Source organism: Eriocheir sinensis, chromosome 8 (assembly GCF_024679095.1).
Source record: "Eriocheir sinensis breed Jianghai 21 chromosome 8, ASM2467909v1, whole genome shotgun sequence".
In the NCBI taxonomy this organism is placed as follows: domain Eukaryota; kingdom Metazoa; phylum Arthropoda; class Malacostraca; order Decapoda; family Varunidae; genus Eriocheir; species Eriocheir sinensis.
In genome coordinates this window covers 23,606,054-23,630,829 of record NC_066516.1, presented here as the reverse complement: position 1 = coordinate 23,630,829, position 24,776 = coordinate 23,606,054, and the positions used below count along the sequence as shown (strand labels likewise).

At 45.5% G+C, this 24,776-nt stretch overlaps 1 protein-coding gene across 1 annotated transcript; it reads left to right on the top strand.

The window, feature by feature from the left end:
• The first annotated feature begins 720 nt into the window (after window positions 1-720).
• On the top strand, window positions 721-24,460 carry LOC126995726 (venom phosphodiesterase 2-like). The gene is made up of 15 exons (XM_050855565.1): window positions 721-825; window positions 5,142-5,267; window positions 5,851-6,003; window positions 8,596-8,739; window positions 9,680-9,790; window positions 11,129-11,236; window positions 12,410-12,641; window positions 14,933-15,014; window positions 16,069-16,204; window positions 16,573-16,755; window positions 16,957-17,188; window positions 17,459-17,641; window positions 17,811-18,015; window positions 19,987-20,140; window positions 20,682-24,460. Exons 1-15 carry the CDS (start codon window positions 814-816, stop codon window positions 20,871-20,873), a joined length of 2,253 nt encoding a protein of 750 aa, XP_050711522.1. The 5' UTR covers window positions 721-813; the 3' UTR covers window positions 20,874-24,460.
• The last annotated feature ends 316 nt before the right edge of the window (window positions 24,461-24,776 follow it).

The following is a 24,776-nucleotide window of genomic DNA, read 5'->3' as shown; positions in this document are numbered from 1 at the left end:
ATTATTATTATTATTATTATTATTATTATTATTATTATTATAGTAGTAGTAGTAGTAGTAGTAGTAGTAGTAGTAGTAGTAGTAGTATAGTAGTAGTAGTAGTAGTAGTAGTAGTAGTAGTAGTAGTAGTAGTAGTAGTAGTAGTAGTAGTAGTAGTAGTAGTAGTAGTAGTAGTAGTAGTAGTAGTAGTAGTGTTCTTATATTTTTTATAACTAAATGCACATTTTTGGCTAACGATAAATGCTGCAAAATATAATATAAAGTCGCCTCTATCAATAAATAAAGGAAGTCTCCATACGAGAAGAGAAGTGCCAAGGAGCAACATTCAATGACAGTCTTGTGCCGCACCGGGAGCTCAAGCGGACAACATTCAGTCAGTCATCTTGTCATTTCCTAAAGACGATGTTTTCATTTTAATTGACCTGTGGGGTGGCCGTTTATTTTCCGAGGAAACGTAGTAGGAAGTACGTAATTCTCATGACTTAATACTCTTCGTGTGCAAACTTACGTCACCAACCAGTTTTTACCGATAGCTTTGTGTAATTTTATCCTACGCCGGGCAAGAGAGAGGGAACGTTGAAATGATGGATGCCCCTCCCTACCCATCACCACGGGACACCCACCCACATAAACACTACATCAATCTCCGAAACGATTCAGGAACTTCAACAGCTGAGAAAAAAAATAAAGTGGAGATAGAAAAAAGTCCGAGAGGAGCAGCCCTGAGCGTGGGGCAGAGGGTGCAAGGGACAGGCGGAGAACTTCTGGCTCAGTCGGCTCTAGGTGCTGACTCCGACCACACCTCGCACCGCCATGAGCACACAGGTATACGCCGTTGAGGCCGCCCACACCAGCGCCTCCCCAGCAAACGAGAAAGCGCCGCCTACCGCCCACTTTGTGTCTGGCGTTACGGAGGTTATTCGCGTACTCGGAAAATGTAATGATGAGAACGAGAAAAGATGAAAGACGTGTTCCGTTGATTGCCGTAATTGTGTTCATGCCCGACGGAGGAAGAGAGCGAGTGTTATTGTAGGTGATGTCAGGACAGGCCGCACAATGGTCATACAGGTCATGCTCGCCGTCAGGGAGGTGTGTTTACAAGCTAGCGGCGATGCGGGATAATTGTGTTGATGTTGATGAGTTTCCGCGCGTGACTCTTGTGGTGTTTGTTGTGTGTTGAAAAGAGCGGCGACCCGGGACACTTGTTGTACTTGTGTTGAGAGGAGCGGCGGAGCGTGGCACCCTTGATGGATGTACTGGTGTTGAGAAAAGCCTCGACGCATGGCACTGGTAGTATATACGTCAGCGGTATGGTGCGGGATGATGTACATGTGAATGTATGACTGTACGTGTGGCGACACCCGGTCGGTTTATCACAAAAGGATGTTTAACAACACGTCGTGGCGTTAAATATCCTGTTGTGCGACACCGACCAGGTGTCGCCACACGTACAGTCATACATTCACATTTACATTATAATATACACATTACATGCGTGTCAATCTTCCCCTTCCACGGCAGTCCTTGGTAGCAGTATGGGCGGCCCTTTTCCAGTTTCGTAATAGGCACAATAAAGTAATGAAGTGTATCTAAGAGGAACTATTAAAAAGAAAACGCCCCCAAGAGTTTTCCGGATTAAGTATATGAGAGAAGATAAAAGAATAGGTTTGCTGGAAATACGTCGTGGTATGTAAAAATGGTGTAGGTGTTTAATTACTTAATAAACGCATCTTTAAAGATTACGAAAACGTGTGTGTGTGTGTGTGTGTGTGTGTGTGTGTGTGTGTATGGGTTGACAGTGACCTAGAAGCAGCCCTCCCCCAATAGGTCAAGTTTAGTTACCGGCCGAGACCTTGATACTCGCCGCGCCAGACACCAGGAAGCGGCCGGGCGTCACACGGAAGGGGCGGGGAGGGGCGGGCCTGTTGTGGCGCGCGCTGCTCAGCTCCCACGTGTTGGAGGACGAGCGAGAGGGAAAGTGATGATCGCCCGGCCTGCACACCTCCCATCACGCACCCGCACCATCTTAGGCATCGAAATAGGTTTCATGTGCAATACATTCGCTGCTTTGAAAATGCCGAAGCCTTTTCAGTTAATTAAGGGTGCAGCAAAACGCGGGGAAAAAATGTATCTAATCGGCTAAGCAAGATTCTGCATCGTGAAGTTTGTCGTGAGAAAATTCCGGCATAATTTTCCTCTTCCTCCACTTTGTTGGGAAAAAAGATTTATGATGTGTTACAAGGAAGGCGGGTCAGGGAGAGCGCGGAGTGAAGCCCCGGAGAAAGTGCTTTTGCCTTGGTACCTCAGAATAATGTTGACGATTTAGGGAGGAGGAAAAAACATCATGCTGCCACAAACATGCTGGTGCAGGTCAGGGAGAACAAGAAGGAATCATTAACATCCTATTGACGAATCTGAGACAAATGTTGTGTGTGGACGATATCTTCACCATGTCTTTGATTTAAAGTTTATCATCACTCATACTCGGCAGCAGTGCTCTCTAAGGTGTCCTGTTTCTTTAAATGTTGTGGAAGTTACGTGAAGCCTTTGGATTAAACCATTACATATGACGATTTTTCATTGTCTCGGTATTCGACAAATAGTTAAATGTCATGCATCCAGCAGCGCCCTCTGGCCACTCCCATTGCTCCTTGAACGTTGTGGGGCTGCGCCAGGCATCGCTCGTGCTCCACTCAGTGCTTCAAGGTCACACTCAGAACACCCGCGTGTGCCGCAGTAACAACACTTGTAATGTGACGGGCAATATGTACATGATTTAGAATTTATACAGTTTTTCTGTGAACTTAATAACATCATTGATTCTTGATAAAATGATTTAGGCCTTCTGTTAATCGTTTTTTGATGGGCGAGGCGGTGCTGGAGGTGAAGGAACACATCAAGCAGCAGCCGAGGGCGAGGCTCAGGCTCGTGCATCTGGCAGTCGGGCGGGGCTCTTCCGTCCCTTGTCTCCCGGGTGACGAGCCTGTCTTCTTGACCTTTTCAGTGGCATGCTTGATCTTATTTTTGTCCCGGGGAACTGGAGTGTCCCCGGCAGCACGGCATTGGGTTACACGGGCGGGAATTTCAAGGAGCTGGCGGCACGAGGCTGAGCGGCGGAAGGCCGTGGCGAGGCGCGGCGTCTGCTTGGCACCGCCTGTGCTTGAGACGCTCGAGGTGTTGTCTGCAGGACTGTGGCTGTTCTCGAGGCATTCTGGAGCCCCGACGTGCTAATTAGATCATTTGGACTCAGTGAATTAACAAGCAAGCTCTAATATAGTAGTTTTATCATCAAAAAATGTTTAACTAAGAGGAAGGACAACACCATTAAGAAAATAGGAACTCATCAACAAACTAGACTCCTCTCTCCCTTGCCGCATTCATCGTCCCTGAGGATATAGTTTACATTTATATATGTTTGCTTGGACGTGGCATATCATTATTAGGCAGTACCCACACCGCTACACGTCCACTGTTATTCTTTGCGCAGGACAGGGAAGCAATGCGTCGGCGCAGAGAGCAATCAGTCACGATATAGATCAAGCTTGTGTCGAACTTATAACGGATCGCAAGGTGGCGGCGGATGAGTCAAGGTGATCTGGGTGCTCTACTTACTGCTGAGTCGTCATCTCTCACTACTGATACATTTTTAATTAGTGTTTAATATATTAATACGTGTTACACAGTGTCTTTTGGTCTTTATGGCCTGATGCTTGCGTCAGTGGCTCAGGCGCGTGGGGGCACTAAGGCCATCAGGGTACCTTCTAAGGGCCGCCGGTCTTGCCTGTGGCGGTGCACTGTTTGCATAGGTTGTCTGCGCGGTGCCGTGTGTTAGCCTAAGTTAATTAAGCGTGATGCTTCTCCTTTGTTAGCCGCGGCAACGTGATGGTGTCTGTGGGCTGTGGTTTACGAGCACACGCCGGGAAGCATTCAGGCGTCACCCCGGAACAAACGGCCTTGTCGGCAATAAAAAGCGCAAGGGTGCAAAGTTCTCCCTTCATTATCTTTTCACTGGGTTGTGTAGGAGCACAGACAGAAAAAGCAGCGGCGGCACATCATCATCAGCATCAGTTGCAAAGGTCTTAATTTCACCTTTCCACAGCAGCACAGCGTTATGTAAAACGAGGAGGCTCGAAGCATGTGTCCCTCGCCGCCAGCCCGAGGCGAGCCGCGGGGCGCAGGTAGTCCTTGGAGGGTATAAAATGCCCGGCTTCTTGTCCAAAGATCACTTGTCTATTATAGGGCGAAGGGTAATTGGGGAACAGGGAGGAACCGATCCGCACTGCTAAGAACCACGCACGAGTAGCCTTGGAAATAAAAGGATATAGATTACACCCGTGGAGCCAAAGCGATAATCTGCTTTGGAATGATTTATTTTTACTATTGTAGGCAGAACAGCATTTCTCAGGGCATTTTTATATATATGCTGCGCTTTGTTTTGCCTCCTACCGTAAAAACAACGTATAAACCAATAAAAATGAAGAGTGCAGTTTTTTCTAATCATATTCGGCGCTTGGTTTTGTCTCCATTAATGTAAAAACAATAATGAAACCAGTAAAAGGGAGTAACTGAAAGACATGTGCGTAGATATACATGGATCGCTGTGTTTGCAGTGCCCGTGTTGAGGCCCTGCCGACGCCTGCCTCTTTAAACATAGCACTGACTGACTGGAAGACTATTGAACCGTTTCATAGCCACCCACACTTTGATAAGATCTGGTCGAGTGGAGCAAAAAGGCCGGATTTGATGTCGGTCTTAAAACTGTCCCACTCGCAGCGTATGCCAGTCCAAGTTGCGCCATCACCCCACCCAGCACCCCCCGCAAAAACAAAGGCTAACGGCACGCGTGGGTCCCGGCGCGAGGTAAAAACGGAATCCTTCCAAAATAAAAGAGACCGAACAACCGTAACTATTTTTTCCCTCTGGGGTGAATTGAGGGTGCGGGAGACAGGTTGCGTAACACTGGATATTAACGCTGCGATAATTGAATAAGACTTACATAACGCCCGAACTGAAGTGTACTTACTGAAGGTTTAGATTATATGACTGGGTGTATGAAGAATGCTGCCTGAGAGGTAGTTCACACACACACACACACACACACACACGTGCCGGCTCTGACCCTTAACCCTTTCTCCCAACAGGTGTTTCTTTTCGTGTGCGTCCTGACCGTTCTAGGGGCGGGGGTGGCGGACGGTCAGACGCCTTCAATACCTAAGGAACTCGACCCCTCCAAGTGCCCGTCATCCTTCCGCAGCCAACACCCACTCGTCAGTATCTTATTAGTGCTCCTCTTTGTCTTATCATCCCTCCCCTCTTTCTGTCTTCAACCTCTTAAAGTGAATGATCTTATCTCGCTATTTTTTCCCCCTTTAAGGCTCTTTTGAACTCACTAACTGCATCCACCTAGGCCTCCCTCTACCTCTCTGCACTTAACTTATTGCTTGAGCTCATCCCTTAGCTGTCCAACTTTTACATGCGAGAGTTAACCAGTATCTTCGTTCTTTCATCTCTTTCACTAGTAAACTCCGAGACCTCCTCCTCTCTTTATCTGTATATTTCCTCCGTAAGTAAAATTAATGTTTATCTTTTGCCATACTTCGTTATCTACTTCCTCTTATTGTGGTCGCACGTTACAAGTAGGTGTTTTTCTCTTTGTTTACCCTTGGCCAGCCTCCTGCGCCGTAAAGAAAACAGATTATGTGAGTGTCGCAATACCTGTTTGAGTAATGAGGAAGATGTCCCGTTTTATGGCCACAAGGAAGGCTGGTTACATCCGTCTGGTCTTTCTCTGCTCCCTATGGCGAGGTATCTGCATTCCCTAACACTGGTCCTGTCTGGTGACGTCCGCAGATCCTGGTGTCGATGGATGGCTTCCGCGCCGACTACCTCAACCGGGGACTCACGCCCACCATCCAGGCCCTGGGCGGGAAGGGGGTGCGGGCGCCCTTCATGAAGCCCTCCTACCCCACCATCACCTTCCCCAACCACTACACCATCGCCACCGTGAGTGTTAATGTTGCTTCCTTCCCATTTCACGCCACACCATATCGCACCATACCATATCACAGCACAGAATGTCACATCACCTCATCACCTCATACCACACCACACCACACCACATCACACCACATCACATCACATCACACTACGCTACACCTCAGCATCCACTTTCACTATCGTCACCACACACCACCACCACCACCATCACCACCACTAACACCACCACCACCACCACCTCCGTCACCTTCTCCAACCTTTACATTATCCCCCCCACCATCCCCATCACCACCACCCTCACCACATCCACCATCACCACCGTATCTCTTCACCACCACTATCACCTCCAACCTTTACATCATCCTCACCACCACCACCACCACCACCATCACCATCACCACGCCGCCCATTTTTATCAAGCAGAGCATCACCAAGTATATTCAATTCTTTTCTCTGCCATTTGTGGAGAAAATATAGTTGTCACTCCGTTTATATTTTGCTTTCTCTCAATATCATTCACCTTGTTTTAGTATATTCTATTTTGGTGAAGACTACATTATTCTATTCTCACACACTGGCCGCTCATCTCTACTTTATTTTATAGCTGTGTTTAGCGTTCTTTTTTGTTTTTATTTATTTTTGCCTGTATGTACTATATTTTCCCCTTTACCGCTCTTTTGAACTCACTAACTACATCCATCTAGACCTCCCTCTACCTCTCTGGACTTGACTTACTGCTTGAGCTCATCCCTTAGCTGTCCAACTTTGTCATGCAAGAGTTAACCTGTATCTTCGTTCTGTCATCGCTTTCGCTGGTAAACTCTGTGACCTTCTCCTGTACTGTATAAAAACATGGTAAAGTTTATTTTTTTACAACAGGCAGCTCTGTATTAGATTATTATACCTTTTTTTTCCTTCGTTGGGACAGAACATTGCGTTTATTTTTTATGCATTTTTTTGTTTAGCCCGTGGTCGATCCGTCTCCTTCACCGACGCACGAAAAAGTAACCACGTGCTATCAGGTTGACATTTGCTTCCCAGCGGCCACTCTCGCCTATCTCTGTACGACCACGAGCCACCCACTCACCACGTCAAGACACCGCTTATTAATACTATTGTTATCTGCTTCTCTTTTTAGTATTGCTTTGCCTACATTACGTGCATGGAAAGACTACCAACACATGTATTTTTTTTACTTTACTCTGCTGCGTTTTAATATTCTGCATTAGTATGAGCGAGAAAGAACCTCCAAACATATCGCTCATAGTTTTTGCTGTTCCCTGCTGTCTTGTAATGTGTAATGTTGTTTTGCCACGTCTATAAAAAGAAATCACTTCACCAACACACATCGCTTATCGTGCGTGTGTGTGTGTGTGTGTGTGTGTGCGTGTGTGTGTGTGTGTGTGTTGTGTAAGAGAAGACTTATTATATTAACACACATTACTTCTCGTTTTCCTGCTTTCTATTTCTTTTTTATATTGCTTGCTTTGTCTACATTAAGTGTACGAACAAAGAAAATAAGTAAAACAAAAATTGAGTGATTGAAAGGAAGCAACATCTCAAGACTCAGAGCAAGGACAAGGTGTGTGTGTGTGTGTGTGTGTGTGTGTGTGTGTGTGTGTGTGTGTGTGTGTGTGTGTGTGTGTGCTTGCGTGTGTGCGTGTGCAGCAGGTGCGCGTTTGAGGACCCACGTAGTGCAAGGGCGCCGTTGGCCTTGATCTGCTTACGTCTTGAGGCACCCACGCCATGCCATGCTCACAGCTGTGTTAGAGGCATACCTGACTACTCCGGGCATCAGCAAAAACACTCGTGCAACCAACGCGGCAAGAACTACATACACTAAATGTCTTTTCAAATGGTCAAAAATGGATCTGTTCGCGGGGCTTCCAGGCTAGACTCGCACCTGTGTTCTCGGACTTAGGTTTTCTCTCCTGAACAAAAAAAGGAACATTAGTGTGAATGATTGTGACAAGAACATTACAACAGGGCTCTTCAAGGCTTCATGAAGAATGTTTTTATATATCTTAGGCGCCCACACTAAGCTTACAGATGGGTCCTAACGCTATACTCTACTTCCTGGACTGAGTATATATGTGACGAAGATATCACAGTACATATGGTTCTCCAAGGGTTCAAACAGACACCCACACTAAGCTTGAAGGTGTGCTCTGACTATGTTTTACTTCCCTTAACAAAGAAGAAACTAGTCTAAATACATGTGGCAAAAACATTAAACCATATATGGCTTCTCAAGGGTTAAAAAAAAGTCACGCATCCGCAAGTGAAATATTTCCTGGAATGCGCGGAGACGGTGGGTCATATTCTTAAACATTTCAACACCCAAGCCCACATATTTGACAAGGCTTTCGTAGAAGTTCTGATCATTTCCGGGGGTAGTTTTATGACCCTGGTGGTAGTTTGACCACATATTTGACAAGGCTTTCGTAGAAGTTCTGATCATTTCCGGGGGTAGTTTTATGACCCTGGTGGTAGTTTGACCCTTCCTCACCCACCAACCTGTATCAACCCATACTTATACCGGCCTGGGTCTACCCTTACCCCATCCCCAAAGCATCTCTCTCTTTCTCTCTCTCGCAGGGGCTGTATCCACCCTCCCACGGGATCATCGCCAACAAGTTCTACGACCCGGAGTTCAAGAAGGAGTTCCGGGTTAGGCGTCCGGAGTTCTTCGAGAAGAGGTGGTGGGGCGGCGAACCGATCTGGAAAACAGCGGAGAGGCAGGTGCGTGGAGACAGACCTTCGTGTGGCACCCTCCTCTTCCTTCTCCTCCTCTTCCTCCTCCTCCTTCTCCTCATCCTCCTCCTCCCCTTTTCCTCCTCCTCCTCCTCCTCCTCGCGCCAAGTTCTCCTCTTTCACACGTAACATTCATCATCTTTTCCTTTATTTCATCCCCTTTCCCAACACATCTATCCCTTTCACTTGTATCCCTTTCCCCTTCTCTTCCTTCACTTTGTCCACTTCCCCAACACCTAGACTTCTACTTGTTTCATTTCTCCAGAACAAGTCCTCCACACACAAGGCTTCACCCCCTTAAAACAACCTAACCTTTCTTTCCCCTATACACAACCTTACTTTCCTTCCCTTCAATCCGCAATAACACTCCCTTCACAAACTTGTCTTCACCCTTTTATGACCTCTTAGCACCCTTCTCTTCTCTCCAAGTCACCCTCCCCTCATCTCTCATCTTCGCCCTCTCTGATGTAATATTTAACTTCTTTCCCTTCATTAATCATCCCTTTACCAACGCTATGTTCTTCTCCTATAAACATCTATTTATTTCTCCGTTCCAGAATAAGCCTCCAATCAGTCTCCATTCCGTTAAAACAGCCTTTCTTTCCCACACGCAACCATTCTTTCCCTTCTTTCACAATCCCCTATGCAACCACTCTTTCCTCTACGCAACCACTCTTTCCCTTCGCAACCACTCTTTCCCTCCACAAGCATTCTTTCACCAACGCAAACATTCTTTTCTTTCCTACACAATCCCCTATGCAACCACTCTTTCCCCTACGCAACCACTCTCCCCTACGCAAGCAATCTCTCCTGTATCGCAAACGTTCTTTCCTTTCCTACACAATCCCCTTCGCAACCATTATTTCCCTCCCTGCACACAACCTTGCCCCTCACCTTCTTCAGCATGGCTCTGTGTTCTCCTCCGCAGGGGAAGCGCGCCGCCACCTACTTCTGGCCGGGCTCGGAGACGAAGGGGAATCGGGCCACCTACTGGTTCTTCTACAACGAGAGCATCCCGTACAGCCATCGGGTGGACCAGGTGGGTGCATGGCGCGACCTGAACTGGCTCACTCACTCGTGCTTTCAGTCAATCAGTCAGTCAGGCAGTCACTCACTCATTTTCTCCATTCGTGTAGGGCTACCTGGAACTCAGTCAGTCACTCACCCATTTATATCTTTCATGTGTGTGTACCAATCAGTTTTTAGTCGCACATTCATTCAGTTAGTCAGTCAGTCAGTCAGCCATCACTCAACTACACGCCATAATCCTTTCATACGTGTGGAGTAACCTATATTCAGTTAGGTAGCCAGTCAATAATTCATTTACTCTGTTACTGTTTACTCCGAAATTGACCTCTCTTTCGGCCACTCCTCTAACTCTTTTTAGGAGCAGTGAGTAGCGGGTTTTTTCTTTCATATTTGTTTCCTTTTTTCATGCCCTTGAACTGACTCCTTTCATGTAAAAAAAAAAAAATTAACCTGTATTCAGTCACTCATTTATTCAGTCAGTCAGTCAATCGCATAGTTACTTTTTTCATGTGTGTCGAGCAGCTTGTATACTCAGTCAGGCATTCAGTAAACTATCCACTTTCTCACTCTATCAATTATTACAAGTTTCTATATTCCACTCATTCCTCATCACTGTTTTTTTTTGTTTGTTTGTTTGTTAGGCAATTCACACATTATTTTTTTTTTATTCTTTTCTCTTCTCTTCTTTTGTCTTGTATTTAATTATTTTCAGTATCAGTTTCAGCTTGTTATGTCTGTCTGCCTATACGTATCTTTCTTCTGTCTGTTTTTCTATCTGCTTATCTCACTTTGTATCTGTCTGTCTGCCTCCTTGTAGGTATTTTAGGGATGCTTATTTTTCGAGCGTGATCTCGTTGGCTCTTTGATATTTAAGATCGAGCGGGTATCCTTTTTTTTGTGGTGTTCTTTAATCTCTCTCTCTCTCTCTCTCTCTCTCTCTCTCTCTCTCTCTCTCTCTCTCTCTCTCTCTCTCTCTCTCTCTCTCTCTCTCTCTCTCTCTCTCTCTCTCTCTCTCTCTCTCTCTCTCTCTCTCTCTCTCTCTCTCTCTCTCTCTCTCTCTCTCTCTCCTCCTCTCTTTCCTATCTAATTATAGTTACCTGGACGCATTACATAAGCTGCCCTTTGCATCAACGTAATTTTTTGAGGTTCCTGTTTTTTTTATCTATTTTTTGTTCCTTCAACCCTGGAATGACCCTGAGTCCCCCGTGCTCCTTCGCCCTTTATTGCTTGCCCTTCTCTGTCATCTCGGTGGACCCTTTCTTAAATCACTCTTTTTGTCCCCTTCCCTTCACCCCTTGCCGACGACACGCCTCTCCTCCGCCTCCTCCACGACCCCGGTTTTTTGCAGGTCCTCGAGTGGCTGGACTTGCCCTCTGAGAAGCGTCCAGACTTCATGACTCTCTACATGGACGAGCCAGACAGCGCCGGCCATGACTTCGGTCCTTCTTCCATGCAGGTATTTATATTATCATTATTATTTTTTTGAGACGGAACAGGTAGTGAGGGAGAAATGCGGACACTATTCGTTGCCGGTTCAGCAGTCCCTAAACACCTGAGACGCAGAGAAAGAGAAAGTGAAAGTTGAAGTCACGAGAGAGAATTGAAAAAGGGAATCACATCGGTAAAGTCTTGTTACAACGAAATCTTTACAACGAAGCGCTTAGAATAATGACAAAGTTTCGCTGTAATAGATTCTAAGTTGGTATACGCCTTCCGCTATAGCAAAATTATTATATACTCGCAAATGTTAAGTATCGATAAAGTCTTGTTATAACGAAATCTTTACAACGAAGCGCTTAGAATAATGACAAAGTTTCGCTGTAATAGATGGTAACGCAAAACGATCAAGAAACAGAGCGAAGAAGAAGAAGAAGAAGAAGAAGAAGCACTCTCTCTCTTTTTGGACACTCCTTTGACCTCTATTCAGGAGCAGTAAGTAGCGGGCTTTTTTTTTTATACTTTTCTTTACGCCCTTGAACTGTCTCCTTAGCTGTAAAAAAAAAAAAAAAAAAATGTACGTTGTCTTAGTGTTTCCTGACATCGTATCGCGGACTGCAGGAACTTTCATCGCGCATTCCAAAGCTGTCCCAACTTGCCTCCGTGCAACTTGATATTCCTTCATATTTGTCTTAATATTGCTTGATATCGTATTGCAGACTGAAGCAACTTTTTCCATCCTTCCTATGATTTATTCTCCTTCCAAAGAGGAGCGTCGAGATGCCTGTAGAGATAATTGCATCAATCTCCTTTGGCTTCTTCAGCTCCCTTTTTTAATAGAGCAACGTGATGCGGGCGTTGTCTCTTTTTTGTCTGTTTTTTTGTCCTTGGCCTGTCTCCTGTACCGTGACAAAAGCTACCGCGTTGTGTCTTGATAATGCCTGACATCGCCCAAACACGAGTAGCTTTTAGGCCCGTATCCTCAAACAATTCTTCGCTTATACACCCACATTTGATAAGGCTTTGGTAGAGGTGGTGTTAGTATTTCCATATATAGGTAGTTTGATCATATTTAGTTCATGAGCAGCGAGTAGCGGGCTTTTTCTTATTATTGTTTACTTTTTTGTGCCCTTCAGCTGTCTCCTTTGTTGTAAAAAATAAAATAAAAATACCCACCGTTATTTGCCTTCAGGTTAACAACAAGCTGGCTCACGTGGACGACATGGTGGCCAGGCTGGTGAAGGGTCTGCAGGCTCGCAAGCTGCTGGACTGCGTGAACCTCCTTATCCTGGCGGACCACGGCATGGCGGAGGCCGGCCAGAGCCGCGTCATCCGCCTGGACCAGTACATCCCCAACGTGGAGAACAGGACGAGGTTTTGGGACGGTATCTTCGGCAGGATGACTCCGCTGGACGGCTCGGAAAGTAAGGCTTGCACGTCCTTTGTGTGTGTGTGTGTGTGTGTGTGTTATTATATCTTTGGTAGTGGATTGCAACACGAAAATAATCTAATAACGAAATATGTGCATGGAGGAGGAGTAGGAGAAGGAGGAGGAGGAGGAGGAGGAGGAGGAGGAGACGCTTCAGTGGACAATGTGGGTAGATATATAAGGCACTAACCAATTAAGGTGAAGGTTTGCACTGTTGATGGTTGGTGGTGGCGGTGGTGGTGGTGTGTAGGGGTGACCGCAGTAAAAATGAGGGAGCAGCCATAACCGTAGAAATGAGTTACAAGACAAAGAGTAATTGGTGAAGGCGCCTTATCCAGAGAGGTTGGTATGGCCGGGTGCAAGGGGTCACTTTAATTAAGGTGAAAGGTTGTGGTGGTGGTGGTGGTGGTGGTGGTAGGCTGGACGGCAGAAAGAATGAGGAAGTCAGAACAAATCAATAAAAAAGTTGATATTTGGGGCGTGGTAAGTGTGTGTGTGTGTGTGTGGGTGGGTGTGGGTGCAGGGCGGATGAGGATGAGTGGCATTGGGGTGATGGGAAGGCAATCCTGAGGTGACAGCGTGAAAGATTTGGGGTGATAAAGTGTGAACGGTGCTGGTGTGGGTGTGGGTGTAGTTATGGAAGTGGGTGTGAGGTTATGGTTGAGGAGACAGTGTGATTGGGTTGGTGAGGTGAAGGGGTGATAATGTGAAGAGGGGGATGGGGTGACAAGTGAGAGGTGAGCAGGAATCAACACACTTGCCATTTAAAGGACTGGAGTGGCACGGAAACTGAGAGGTTGTTGTTGCTATCGTTGTTGTTGGTGGTGGTGGTGGGTGGGAGTGGTGGTGATGGTGGGTGGGAAGACTCGGACCGCCGCGTGAACTGTGCCAAGGTCGTGGTGGTGTGGGTGAAGGTAGTGGTGGTGGTGGTGGTGAGAGGAGTAGCGAATAAGAAGCTCACATTATAGGATCAGCGAGCGGGCGGTGTCATTACTAAGAGCATCCAGGAAGAATGACCAAGCATCTTCATGTAAAAAAAAAGAAGTTATTACGCGATGGCTAAGTACGGTAATGCCGCCGGTGGGGACAAACGAAGAGGGAGTGAGGAAGGGATGGATGAGAAGTCGTATATAATCATGTATCCGTGGTATTCAGAGCTACCGAGGGAGAATGACAAGTACAATATATTTCGCACCACGTGAACAAAACAAGAGGAAGGGGAAGGGTGGATTTAAAGGGCGCCGAGTCAGCCTTCCTTCCTTGCTATAGTGTTGGGATCAGGAGCTCAAAGGAAGAGTGACAGGCACCTTTTATATAGGACTGTTATATTTGTTTGTTTTTTCGTTTTCTAACCAAGTATTTGAAGTCAGTGGCGTTGGAGACAAATGTAGCAAGAGAGGAAAGAAGGAAGTGACTGTATAGATTTTTTATATATGTTTTTTTTTCGTGTTCTAACCAAGTATGTGAAATCAATGGCGCTGGAGATAAATGTATAGAGAGGAAAGGAGGAATATATAGATTTTTTTGTTTTGTTTTTGTCCTTATATTATTGCGATTAATTTAAGTCCCACGACAGAATGACTAACCCTTTAAGAGGAAAAAAAATGTCAGTAAAGTTAGCGCTCTTCAGTTATGTTGATATCGCTGGGAAAAGGCGAAGGAATACTGTAAAAACGGACCTATAGACTCGAGCTGCTTAGATCTGAGGGAGCGTCGTGAAGCGGAACTTGTATAATGTTAAGAATATCTAGTATCTATCTGTTTATCTATCTATCTATCTATCTATCCAGTTATATAGATATCGATTGGAAAAGGCGAAGGAATACAGTAAAAATGGGCCTATAGACTCGAGCTGCTTAGATCTGAGGGAGGGTGGTCTAGTATCTATAATTTTATCTATCTATCTATCTATCCAGTTATGCAGATATCGATGGGAAGGGATAATGTTATAATGTTAATCAGAGCCATAACATAGGAGAGTGTGCCTGGTATCATCATAGGCGCCATGTTATTACTAAAAGACCCGCGCGGAATTCAAGTTGATGCTGATACTGTGGCGTTTTTTGGTGCTCTGAGTACTTCTTCGAGATCCTGACGATACCTAAAACACACACACAAAAAAAAAAAAAAAAAAATCCTTGCATCATCATCAATTTGCATCATCAATTTGAATTTCGCGCGGCTCATTTGGTAACAATATGGCGCCTGTGATCTAGTTGGCCAAAGTCTCCTATATTCTACGGCACCGATGTTACTGTATAAACACGCTGCCATTCCTCCCTCCAGAGACGAAACAGGAGATGCTGAACGCCCTCTCCTGCCGACGACGTGAGCTGAGGGTGTACGAGAGGACCACTTTGCCGGCCAGGTGAGTGGGGGTTAATTTACCGTGCCTACTTTGCTCATTATACTCCACCTCTTTCTCCGCCAGGCACTTACGTCAGGCTTTTCTTTATTTGTTGTTGATTAACTGTCCACACTTTTCTTTATTCCTCGTCACCTCCGCCAGGCACCACGTCAGGCTTTTATATTGTTGATCGGCTGTCCGTACTTCTGTTTATTCCTCGCCACCTCCGCCAGGCACTCACGGCAGGCTTTTCTTTATTTGTTGTTGTTGATTGACTGTCCGTACTTCTGTTTATTCCACTTTAACTCCTCTAATCACTCTCGTCAAGCCTTATTTTCGCGGAGGAAGCAACTCAAGGGCGAAAGCAAAAACTTTAAAAAAAAAACCCCAGCCCGCTAAGCACTATTCCAGCAAAGCGTAAAGAACCCGTGGCCAGAAGCGAGGTCAGTGCGGGAGGAGAGGTGTCTTCATACACTCTCTTACCTTCATCAGCCATTTAGCAATCATCCTGAGAGGCAGCCTGCAAATTAATACGTCATCACGAGGATTTTGACGAGTTACACGCTAGTCACGTCACAGATATGAGCACTGAGGCCACGCGCAACTACAGCACATGCCCCAGATCTTACCTTGTACTCTACACGTCACTTACATTTCTTCTCAAGTAATGTACACAAGAATCTTCATCGGGCACATCATCTAAAATTGTGCTCTCGTATATGGACTTCTGTTGTGAGAGGTGTCTTAATACTCCCTCGTATACCTAAATCTGCTGTATAGTAATCATCCTGAGAGACTGTCTTTGGAATATTACGTCATTATGAGAATTTCGATGAATTATACGCTTATACCACGTCACGGAAATGAGTTTTGAGACAACGCGCAAATATATAGCATACGCCCCAGACTTTACCTTTCACTGACAAATTCCTTCCCTGCAGACTCCTTGTGTTCTTATGTTCTTATGTTCGTAGTGTATACAAAAATCTTCATCAAGGGATACGTCGTCTAAAATCACACACCCTTACGAGGCCTTATGTTTCGCGGCGCTTCACCTCCTCCCGCGTCCTCTCAGGTGGCACATGGGGACGCAGCGGCGAGTGGAGGACATCGTGGTGGACCTCGATCCCGGCTACAGCGTGGGCGGCGACGCTTCCTTCAAGGCCGACGCTGGCGACCACGGCTACGACAACTACTTCGCCGTTATGAATGTACGTGACGGGAAAGCAAACACACACACACACACACACACACACACACACACACACACACACACACACACACACACACAGATAGGTAGATAGATAGATAGATGTAGATAGATAGATAGATAGATACTAGACATTATTAAGACCAGTCCATTCCGTACATAATTGAAATACACAATAAAACTATAATGATCAAGCTAGTGTGTTGCAACTGGTGATAATAAGCATAATTGTAATAGAAAGGAGTGATTTATGCAGACTAAAAGTAAAATAATAGAGTACCACGACACACACACACACACACACACACACACACACACACACACACACAAATGTTAACTCACCACCCTCCCGTTCCCTTCCTCCTTCAGGCCCTGTTCGTGGCTTACGGGCCGGCCTTCCGCACTGGCCTCGAGGTGGAGTCCTTCCAGAACATCGAGCTGTACAACCTGATGAGCCACCTGCTGGGGGTGAAGCCCGCGCCCAACAACGGCACGTGGGGCGCCCTCCACCACCTCCTGGTCAACCCGCCCCCGCTCCAGCAGCCTCGTCCCGTGAGTCCCGATGGCTTGTCTTGCTGAACTTAAACTCTCCTCAAGGGGCTATTACACTGGGCAAATTTTCCGTGGATCTTCAGTCAAACCACGATTTCCGCTGATTTTTTTTTACTTTTCTACCACTAGGCACCTCATAAAAATTGATCCTCCTCCTTCACTCCTGTTCCCGACCATTAACATTTTTGGTCCCGTCTTTAGGAATTTCCTCCTCCGGTCGCCGCGGTGCCCTCCGAGGAGGTGCTGGACTACTATAGGCCCAAGCCGCTGTGCGAGGGGGACATGTTCAAGGTGGTGGAGCTGCTCGACGTGCTAGAGGAGGCGCAGGAGGACGCGTACAGCCTGACGGCGAAACACCTGCCCTGGGGAACTCCGGAGATGGGGAAGAACAAAGACTCGTCGCTCCTCCTCGTCCAGCCTGACTTCATCAACGGTGAGGCGAGGGAACACTTACTTATACGCATTCTTATCAGAGAACATTTATTGATTCTGCTTTGATGTGATTTTTTTTTAGATTTTATTTTTCTGACACCGTTCTTTCCATTTCTTCAAGTGACAGCAATACTGACCATTCATCTCTGTGGTGCAAGTGGAAGCCATACACTTTATTTGACGTATTTATATTCGAGAACTTAAGAGCTTTGGGCCAAGGCTTGTTTTCTTAAGCTTAAACTATCCGTGACCGTTCGCTCCATTCCTCCAGGGTACTCCACAAAGATCAAGCTTCCCCTGTGGTCAAGCTTCACCATCAAGTTCGGCATGATGAGCACGGCGCTGTACCCTCTGCGCAGCGACGTCCGCCTCAAGGCCCACCACCGCGCGTCCTGCAGCGAGTACGACCGTTTGGCTCACTTCGGCTTCACCCCCCGCCCTCTCTTTCCCCCCGGTGAGTGTGGGCTGGGGAGGTGCTTCAGAGGGTTGGAGAGATAGACAAGAACTGGTTTAGGCAGGTGTAGGGTCGTGGATGAATGGGAAATGTTTAGCTGGTGTGTAGTTAATGCAAATACGATTCAAATTGTCGTGAACTGCCGAGTCATTGAACTTTCCCCTGCCAGAATTCAACTCGAGGTATGAGAACGAACAGCTGGGCTTCCTCACCTCCAATATGGCGCCCATGTCCGCCTTCCTCGGGGCGCGCTGGCGGGAGCTGATGGGCTTCGTGCACCACTGGGCGCGCCACTACTCCACCGTCAACGTGGTGGCGGGACCCGTGTTCGACTACGACGCCAACTCCTTCGCTGACGACCTGGGCAATATCAGGTAAGGGGCCGCGATGGGGGACTCAGGTGCCGCTCAGAAAAGGGGGGGGGGGGGGACGTGTTGTGTGATGGTTTATGTAAGGGTATATCCGCTAGTTTCTATGTGGGTATGTCTCTTAGTTTCTACAAGGGTATATACTCGTATGTCCGCTAGCTAGTTTATACAAGGATATGTCCGCTAATTTCTACAAGGACATGTCCGTTAGTTTTTGTAAGATTATGTTCGATAATTTCTTTAGGGGTATCTTCACCGTATTTTTGTAAGGGCAGTCGTGTCTTCTGTTTTTATAAGGGCATGTTCGCAAACTTGTACGCATCATACCCCCACACACACACAAAAAAAAAAAAACACCCTATAAAAAGACTTGTAGTGGTAGTCTCCTCATGGCCTTGTGTACCCTTGTGTGACCTTTGCTGTTTTTTTTATTATTATTACAGCAAAGGAGACAGTTCAAGGGCATAACAAAACAAACAAAAAATAATGAAAAAAAAAAGCCGGTTGCTCACTGCTCCTAAAAAGAGTACAGAGGAGTGGGCGAAAGAGAGGTCAATTTCGGGAGGAGAGGTGTCCTGATACCCTCCTCTTGAAAGAATATTGAAGCGAGGATAAGAGGAGGCACTTCAGTAGTCTTCCAAAGTGCTGCATGATGATGATGATGATGATTTCTAGTGGTATGCTCCGTTCCAGCGACTGCACAAAACAATGATCACAGTATTATCGCAGGAGCTTCGGGCACATCGCATCGTTCGGCAATGTTAGGACACGTTCTCTTGACATATTTCTGCCCACAGTTGATAAGGAAAACAATCGTCAATCATATATACTTTTTTCATCAATACGTCTAACTAATTGATGATGACTACCGGGAAGTTGATGTTAAGTATCTTGATATATTTCCACCCACAGTTGATAAGGAAAACAATCGTCAATCATATATACTTTTTTTCATCAATACGTCTAACTAATTGATGATAACTATCGGAAAGTTGATGTTAAGTATCCTGATATATTTCCACCCACAGTTGATAAGGAAAACAATCGTCAATCATATATACTTTTTCATCAATACGTCTAACTAATTGATGATAACTACCGAAAAATTGATGTTATGTTAAGTATCTTGATATATTTCCACCCACAGTTGGTAAGGAAAACAATCAAATATACTCTCTTACATCAATCAATTAGCGGGCTTTTTTTAGCGTTTTTTTTCTAGCGGGCTTTTTTTAGCGGGCTTTTTTTTCATAGCGGGCTTTTTTTTCATTATTATTATTTTTTTTTTTACGCCCTTGCACTATCTCCTCTGCTGTAAAAAAAATGCGTCATAACCGAGTGAGTAGGTTCAAGATAGAATAACGAAGATTTTAAGGAAGAGCGAACAGACTACAGTTCTGAGATGGTATTGCAGTCTTCTTATTCGATTGGGTATTCTTGTGTGTTCAAATTGGCATAAGTTCTCAGGAGTTGATATGCGTGTGTCCATCGCAGTCTCCTTATTGTGTTCTTGAGTGTCCCTGTGTGATCTTTGTTGTTGCTACTCAGGATTATGGCAGCGAAGACAATGTGTACCCCTCCAATAAGTCAGGTAAGCCTTCCCCCTTTCCCCCCGTTGACCTCTGACCCTTGATCTTTAGCTCTTGCTCTCTGACCTTCAACCAGTGAGTCTTGATCTGTGACCGCTCAGCTTCGGTCCTTGGGTGTTCCGTGTCCGTGCGTGCATTTCCAAGTAGTGATTTTTTTAATTATTATTCTGAGGTGTGATTCATTGAGTGGTCGTTCCTTGCGTAGAAGTTTGCGTATCTCATTATGTTATTGTTATTATCATTATTTATTTTGTTTTACTACTACTACTACTACTACCACTACTACTACTGCTACTACTACTACTACTACTACTACAACTACTACTGTTTGTTGTGGTTATTGATGCTTTCCTAATCATCCTCCCTTCCTCCCGCCCTCCTCCGCCAGCCGCAGCCACGGCCTCCCGCCCGTTCCCACACACATGTTCCTGGTGGTGACGCGCTGCCTGCAGTGGGTCCACGATCTCAGTGACTGCCCCTCCACCCACCTCGACGCCCTCGCCTTCATCTACCCGCAGCACCTCGTCGTCTCGAACTGCCTGGTAGGTGCTGGTGACTCGGCTACATACACGAACTCAATCAAATCATACATCAGGTTGTCCTAAACTCTTATATGCCTATTGAAGACATACATTACCTCGCTGTCAACAGTCTAGCAGCCGAATGCAGTTATGAACTCGTAACGTACTTAAAAAAACTCATCACGTCGTCGTCTTTCCATTTATCGTCACTTAAGGTGTGGCTGGCGGAATTACCGGATTTGCCACATCATCTCTCTCTCTCTCTCTCTCTCTCTCTCTCTCTCTCTCTCTCTCTCTCTCTCTCTCTCTCTCTCTCTCTCTCTCTCTCTCTCTCTCTCTCTCTCTCTCTCTCTCTCTCTCTCTCTCTCTCTCTCTCTCTCTCTCTCTCTCTCTCTCTCTCTCTCTCTCTCTCTCTCTCTCTCTCTCTCTCTCTCTCTCTCTCTCTCTCTCATATTGTTTCGGATGGGTTCGGTGTTCTAAGCCATCCAGTAACCCCTTCCTCCCCCTACCGATCCTTCCATCCACAACACTTCACCATTTCCGTCGTCATCTCATCTTCCAGAGCGCCGAGAGGTTCGCGCAGGAGTTCAGTGCCAAGGTGCTGGACGTGGAGAAGATCGCCGGCCTGCGCTTCTTCTCTCACCTGCCGTACGAGGACCAGGTGAGGCTGCGGGTGAGGATCCACTCCAACATCTGGGGGCGGCAGTCCTGGGCCAACAGGATACTCCCCAGCTCCTTCCACATGTTCAAGTAGCGAGATAGCACGGCAGGAGACAGGCAGGCAGGCAAGGAGTAGCCAGCGGAGATGTTCAGCAATTTGTATTCTTTTTTTTTTTTTACGTCTGAACCTAAAGCGCCGGTAGGCTTGCTTGAGGGGCCTGGATGATAGTCGGCCCCAGCCCGTCATGGCGCAGGCAAGTGTTTATAGTGGCGCCATCTTCTCGGCCACCTAATGACTGTCCGGCAGTTTCTATTTACGAAGCCATTCAATAAGTCTTAGACAGTTCCCATGTACTTAGCCATCCAATAAGCACTAATATCAGGGGGAGAGGGGAATGAACGAACTTTTTATCGAAATGCGGAATGTTTGTCAGTTTCATTTTGATACTTGAGGTAAAAATCAGCTATGGGAAATGGAAAAGTATTGGAATGAACTCTTGTCGAAATGCAGAATGCTTATCAAGTTTCATTTTGATACTGGGGGTAAAAATCAATTATAGGAAATGGAGATGAAGTATTGGGTTGAACTCTTACCGAAATACGGAATGTTTATCAAGTTTCATTTCGATACTGTGAGAAAAATCAGTTCTAGAAAATGAAGCATTGAAATGAACTTTTGTCGAAATACGGAATATTTTTCATGTTTCATTTCGACACTGGTTAATTTTTAGTACTAATTGGGACTGTGCGTACAAATTGGTGGACATGCTTATGATACTCCTCGACTCCTCCTGGTCCTGCTTGCCTGTGTGTGTGTGTGTGTGTGTGTGTGTGTGTGTGTGTGTGTGTGTGTGTAGTGATAATAGTTATCTTAAATAATATATATACGCTTATGTATAATGTGTTTACGTGTCTTGTCGTCGTCTTGGTTCTGTAATGGTTGTGCTGTACGTAGTCATGAACAAGTTAGTCGTGTGTGCGTGGCTGGTTCTACGTCACGCTGGTTCTACGTCACACCAGTCGCTAAGAGAAACATTAACCGGTACCACTGTTGCCAGATTATCGTACTCAGAGCCTCGTATTCACCTGTTTCCGAGCCATAGCTAATGCCAAAAAAACACCAATAATTAACCGTTTTAACGATAACTAAATGAAGGCAGTTATTGGGGTGGACAAGGCAGTTTTTGGGTTGGAAATCGACAAACATGGGAGGCTGAGTACGACAATCTGGCAACGCTGAGTCGGGTACCCTCGACGCATGGGGATAAGTGCGCCCGATTCTTCAAACGTATTAATAATCTTTTCGTAATAATACTGTGGCTGATTTGTACTTTTTAACCCGTTTTTAAGACGTTGGTATTATAGTTGGTTTTGTTGAATTTTTTGCATCGCTTTATTTGACGAGTGAGTTTGCAATTTGTCGACTCAAAAAAAAAATAGCTTGGTCATTATGGTTGGTTTTGTTGAATTTTTGTGCATCACTATTTCACGAGTGTTTGCAATATGTCGACTCAACCAAGCAACCAACCAACACTTCTAATAAACTCGTCCCAAAAATGGAAGTAAAAAGCCGTACTAGCCACAAACTGTCAATAAGTACTACACATACGACGTTTAATTAATTAGAAAAAAAAATCTGACGTTGGACTTTTTTTTTTTTTTTGGCTAAGTTTTTTTTTGGGGGGGGGAGACTTTTTTTGGGGGAGGCTACATTTTCTTATTTTTTATTTTTTTGTTACAACGGGAGTTATTATATACTTACTTCCCGTCGGTGTGCCATTTGACTTCACATTCTGCGGTTTTATGCGAATTCATATTATGCGAAGCCTCCCGTTTCCTCCCCGCGCCCTGACAACCGAGAGCCCGAGTTCGATTCCCGGGCGGAGTGGAAAAATTTGGGCGGCTTTTCCAATGCCCTACGCCCCCGTCCACCCAGCAGTGAATGGGTACCAGGTGTTAATCGGGGGTTGTGTCCCGTCTGTTTCCTTCTCCTAGAATTCCTTCCCCTGCTGTCTCTCTCCGGCATAATTATGACCACATGTTGCGCCGACTAAACGAAACTTTCCAACTTTTTCCCCGCGCCCTAATGACCAGAATAGGAATGAGGGAGAAAAAAAAAAAAAAGAGTTCTATATTATTCTTCATGTGTTGTAGCTTCCGGGGAGTATTACAAGTTTACGTTATACAATCCATTGCCAGTCCACTCTGTTGCCATTCTTTTCCTTCTTTTAGTTGTAGTATTATCGGGTAACTCACAAGGTCCCGTTACATAGTCCGTTACCACCACCTGTTTCTAATCCATTCCCTCATTTAGCTGTAGTGGTACGTTACGAGTATAATACGTGATAGACCAGCCGCAGAAGAACAGTTGCCAGATAGTGCCAATGCTTTTATTAATAGTTTCCATTCTCTTTTTCATGGGTATATCGTCACCTACGTAAACAAACCGCTTAAGTCATTATTTTCTACTTTTCAGGAAATCAGAAAAGAACTGTCATTATCTCACTAGGCTTAAGATTTAGGCAGAAACGAAAAGGCCAATTCTAGAACACTCAATCCCTGAATGACGAAGGCAACTGTACAAAAATGTTAGTCGCATGTTAAAAAATTGATGTAGAGAAAAACCTGAAAATCGTTGAAAAATGACTTAGGCAATTATTTTATGAGGGTGACGATAGAGTATAGCCATCTAAGGTATAGTGATAGTGATGATAGTGATGGAATGGCTACAAGGAAGGACGAAAGGCTTGTTGGTCCGAGTCTTGGTTTTGGTTTGGGAGTAGAAAAAAAAAGATACCGGATGACCCCAAAAATGTCTGATCAGGATTTTTTTTTAACTTAAAGCTCGGACATTATATTTTTGTATCTGGCATTTTATATATAATGGGCATTTGATAGACCTACACAGTTCAGTCTGTTAATGCGTGTGGTGAGGATGTCGAGGTCACCAAAAGTTTCACATACCGTGGTAGTGCAGTGCATAACAATGGTGGATCTTGCCAGGAAGTCACTCAACGGACTGTGCCTGGCCCAAGGTGTTATGGACTCGCTCAATATGACTCGTTATCGATATCTATGCAGGCGGACAGATATTAGAATCGTCGTCTCTTGTGCTTCCTATCTTACTCTGTGGCTGTGAAACATGGTCACTAAATAGTTACTTGGTGAGGTGTGTCGATGCCTGTGGTACCAAGTGTCTTCGCAGGATCGTAGGGTATCGCTGTAGTGACCGTGTGGCGCTATCTGGCATTTACTTCGCTATTGTTGCCATCGTCGTCGCAATGATGTGCCTCCGTGGGCGTGGCGGCGGCACCGAAGCAATGCGACAAGGCTGAGGGTGCTGAGAGCCTCGACTAGTTTATTATTATTTTTTTCAGCACAAAGCACTTCTTCATGTTACCAAGGTTGTTTGTGTATTTTGTTTCCTTTTTACGGCTTGTGTGTGCGTGTGTGTGTGTGTGTGTGTGTGTGTGTGTGTGTGTGTGTATTTACCTAGTTGTATTTACCTAGTTGTAGTTTTATAGGGCCTGGCCTTACGCTCGTGTGGTCCCGTCTCCGTATTTGTATTTGTCCAACTTTTCCTTGTGTGTGTGTGTGTGTGTGTGTGTGTTTATGTGATATCCATGGAGTGCTGTCGACCCTGTGTTCCAATAAAATGATCATGTTACCATCTTTAAAACAGCTCAGCACTTTATTTCTCCTTGTGTCCCTTTTCACCCAACCACCACCACCACCACCTTTAATTAAGTGTCGTATTCTTAAACATTTCGGCGCCCAAGCACACACACATTTGCCAAGGCTTTCGTAGGAGCTCTGGGTATATCCATGGGTACTCTAATGACCCTGGTGGTAGCGTGACCCTTCTTCTATACCATGAACCTAAAAAACACGCTCAAGAAAACCTGATTCATCTTTTCTCGGCGTTTGAAAACAGTTGATGTGTGAGGCGGAAACGTCTAAGAATAAGGACTTTAAGATATCTTGAAAGCAGGACCTG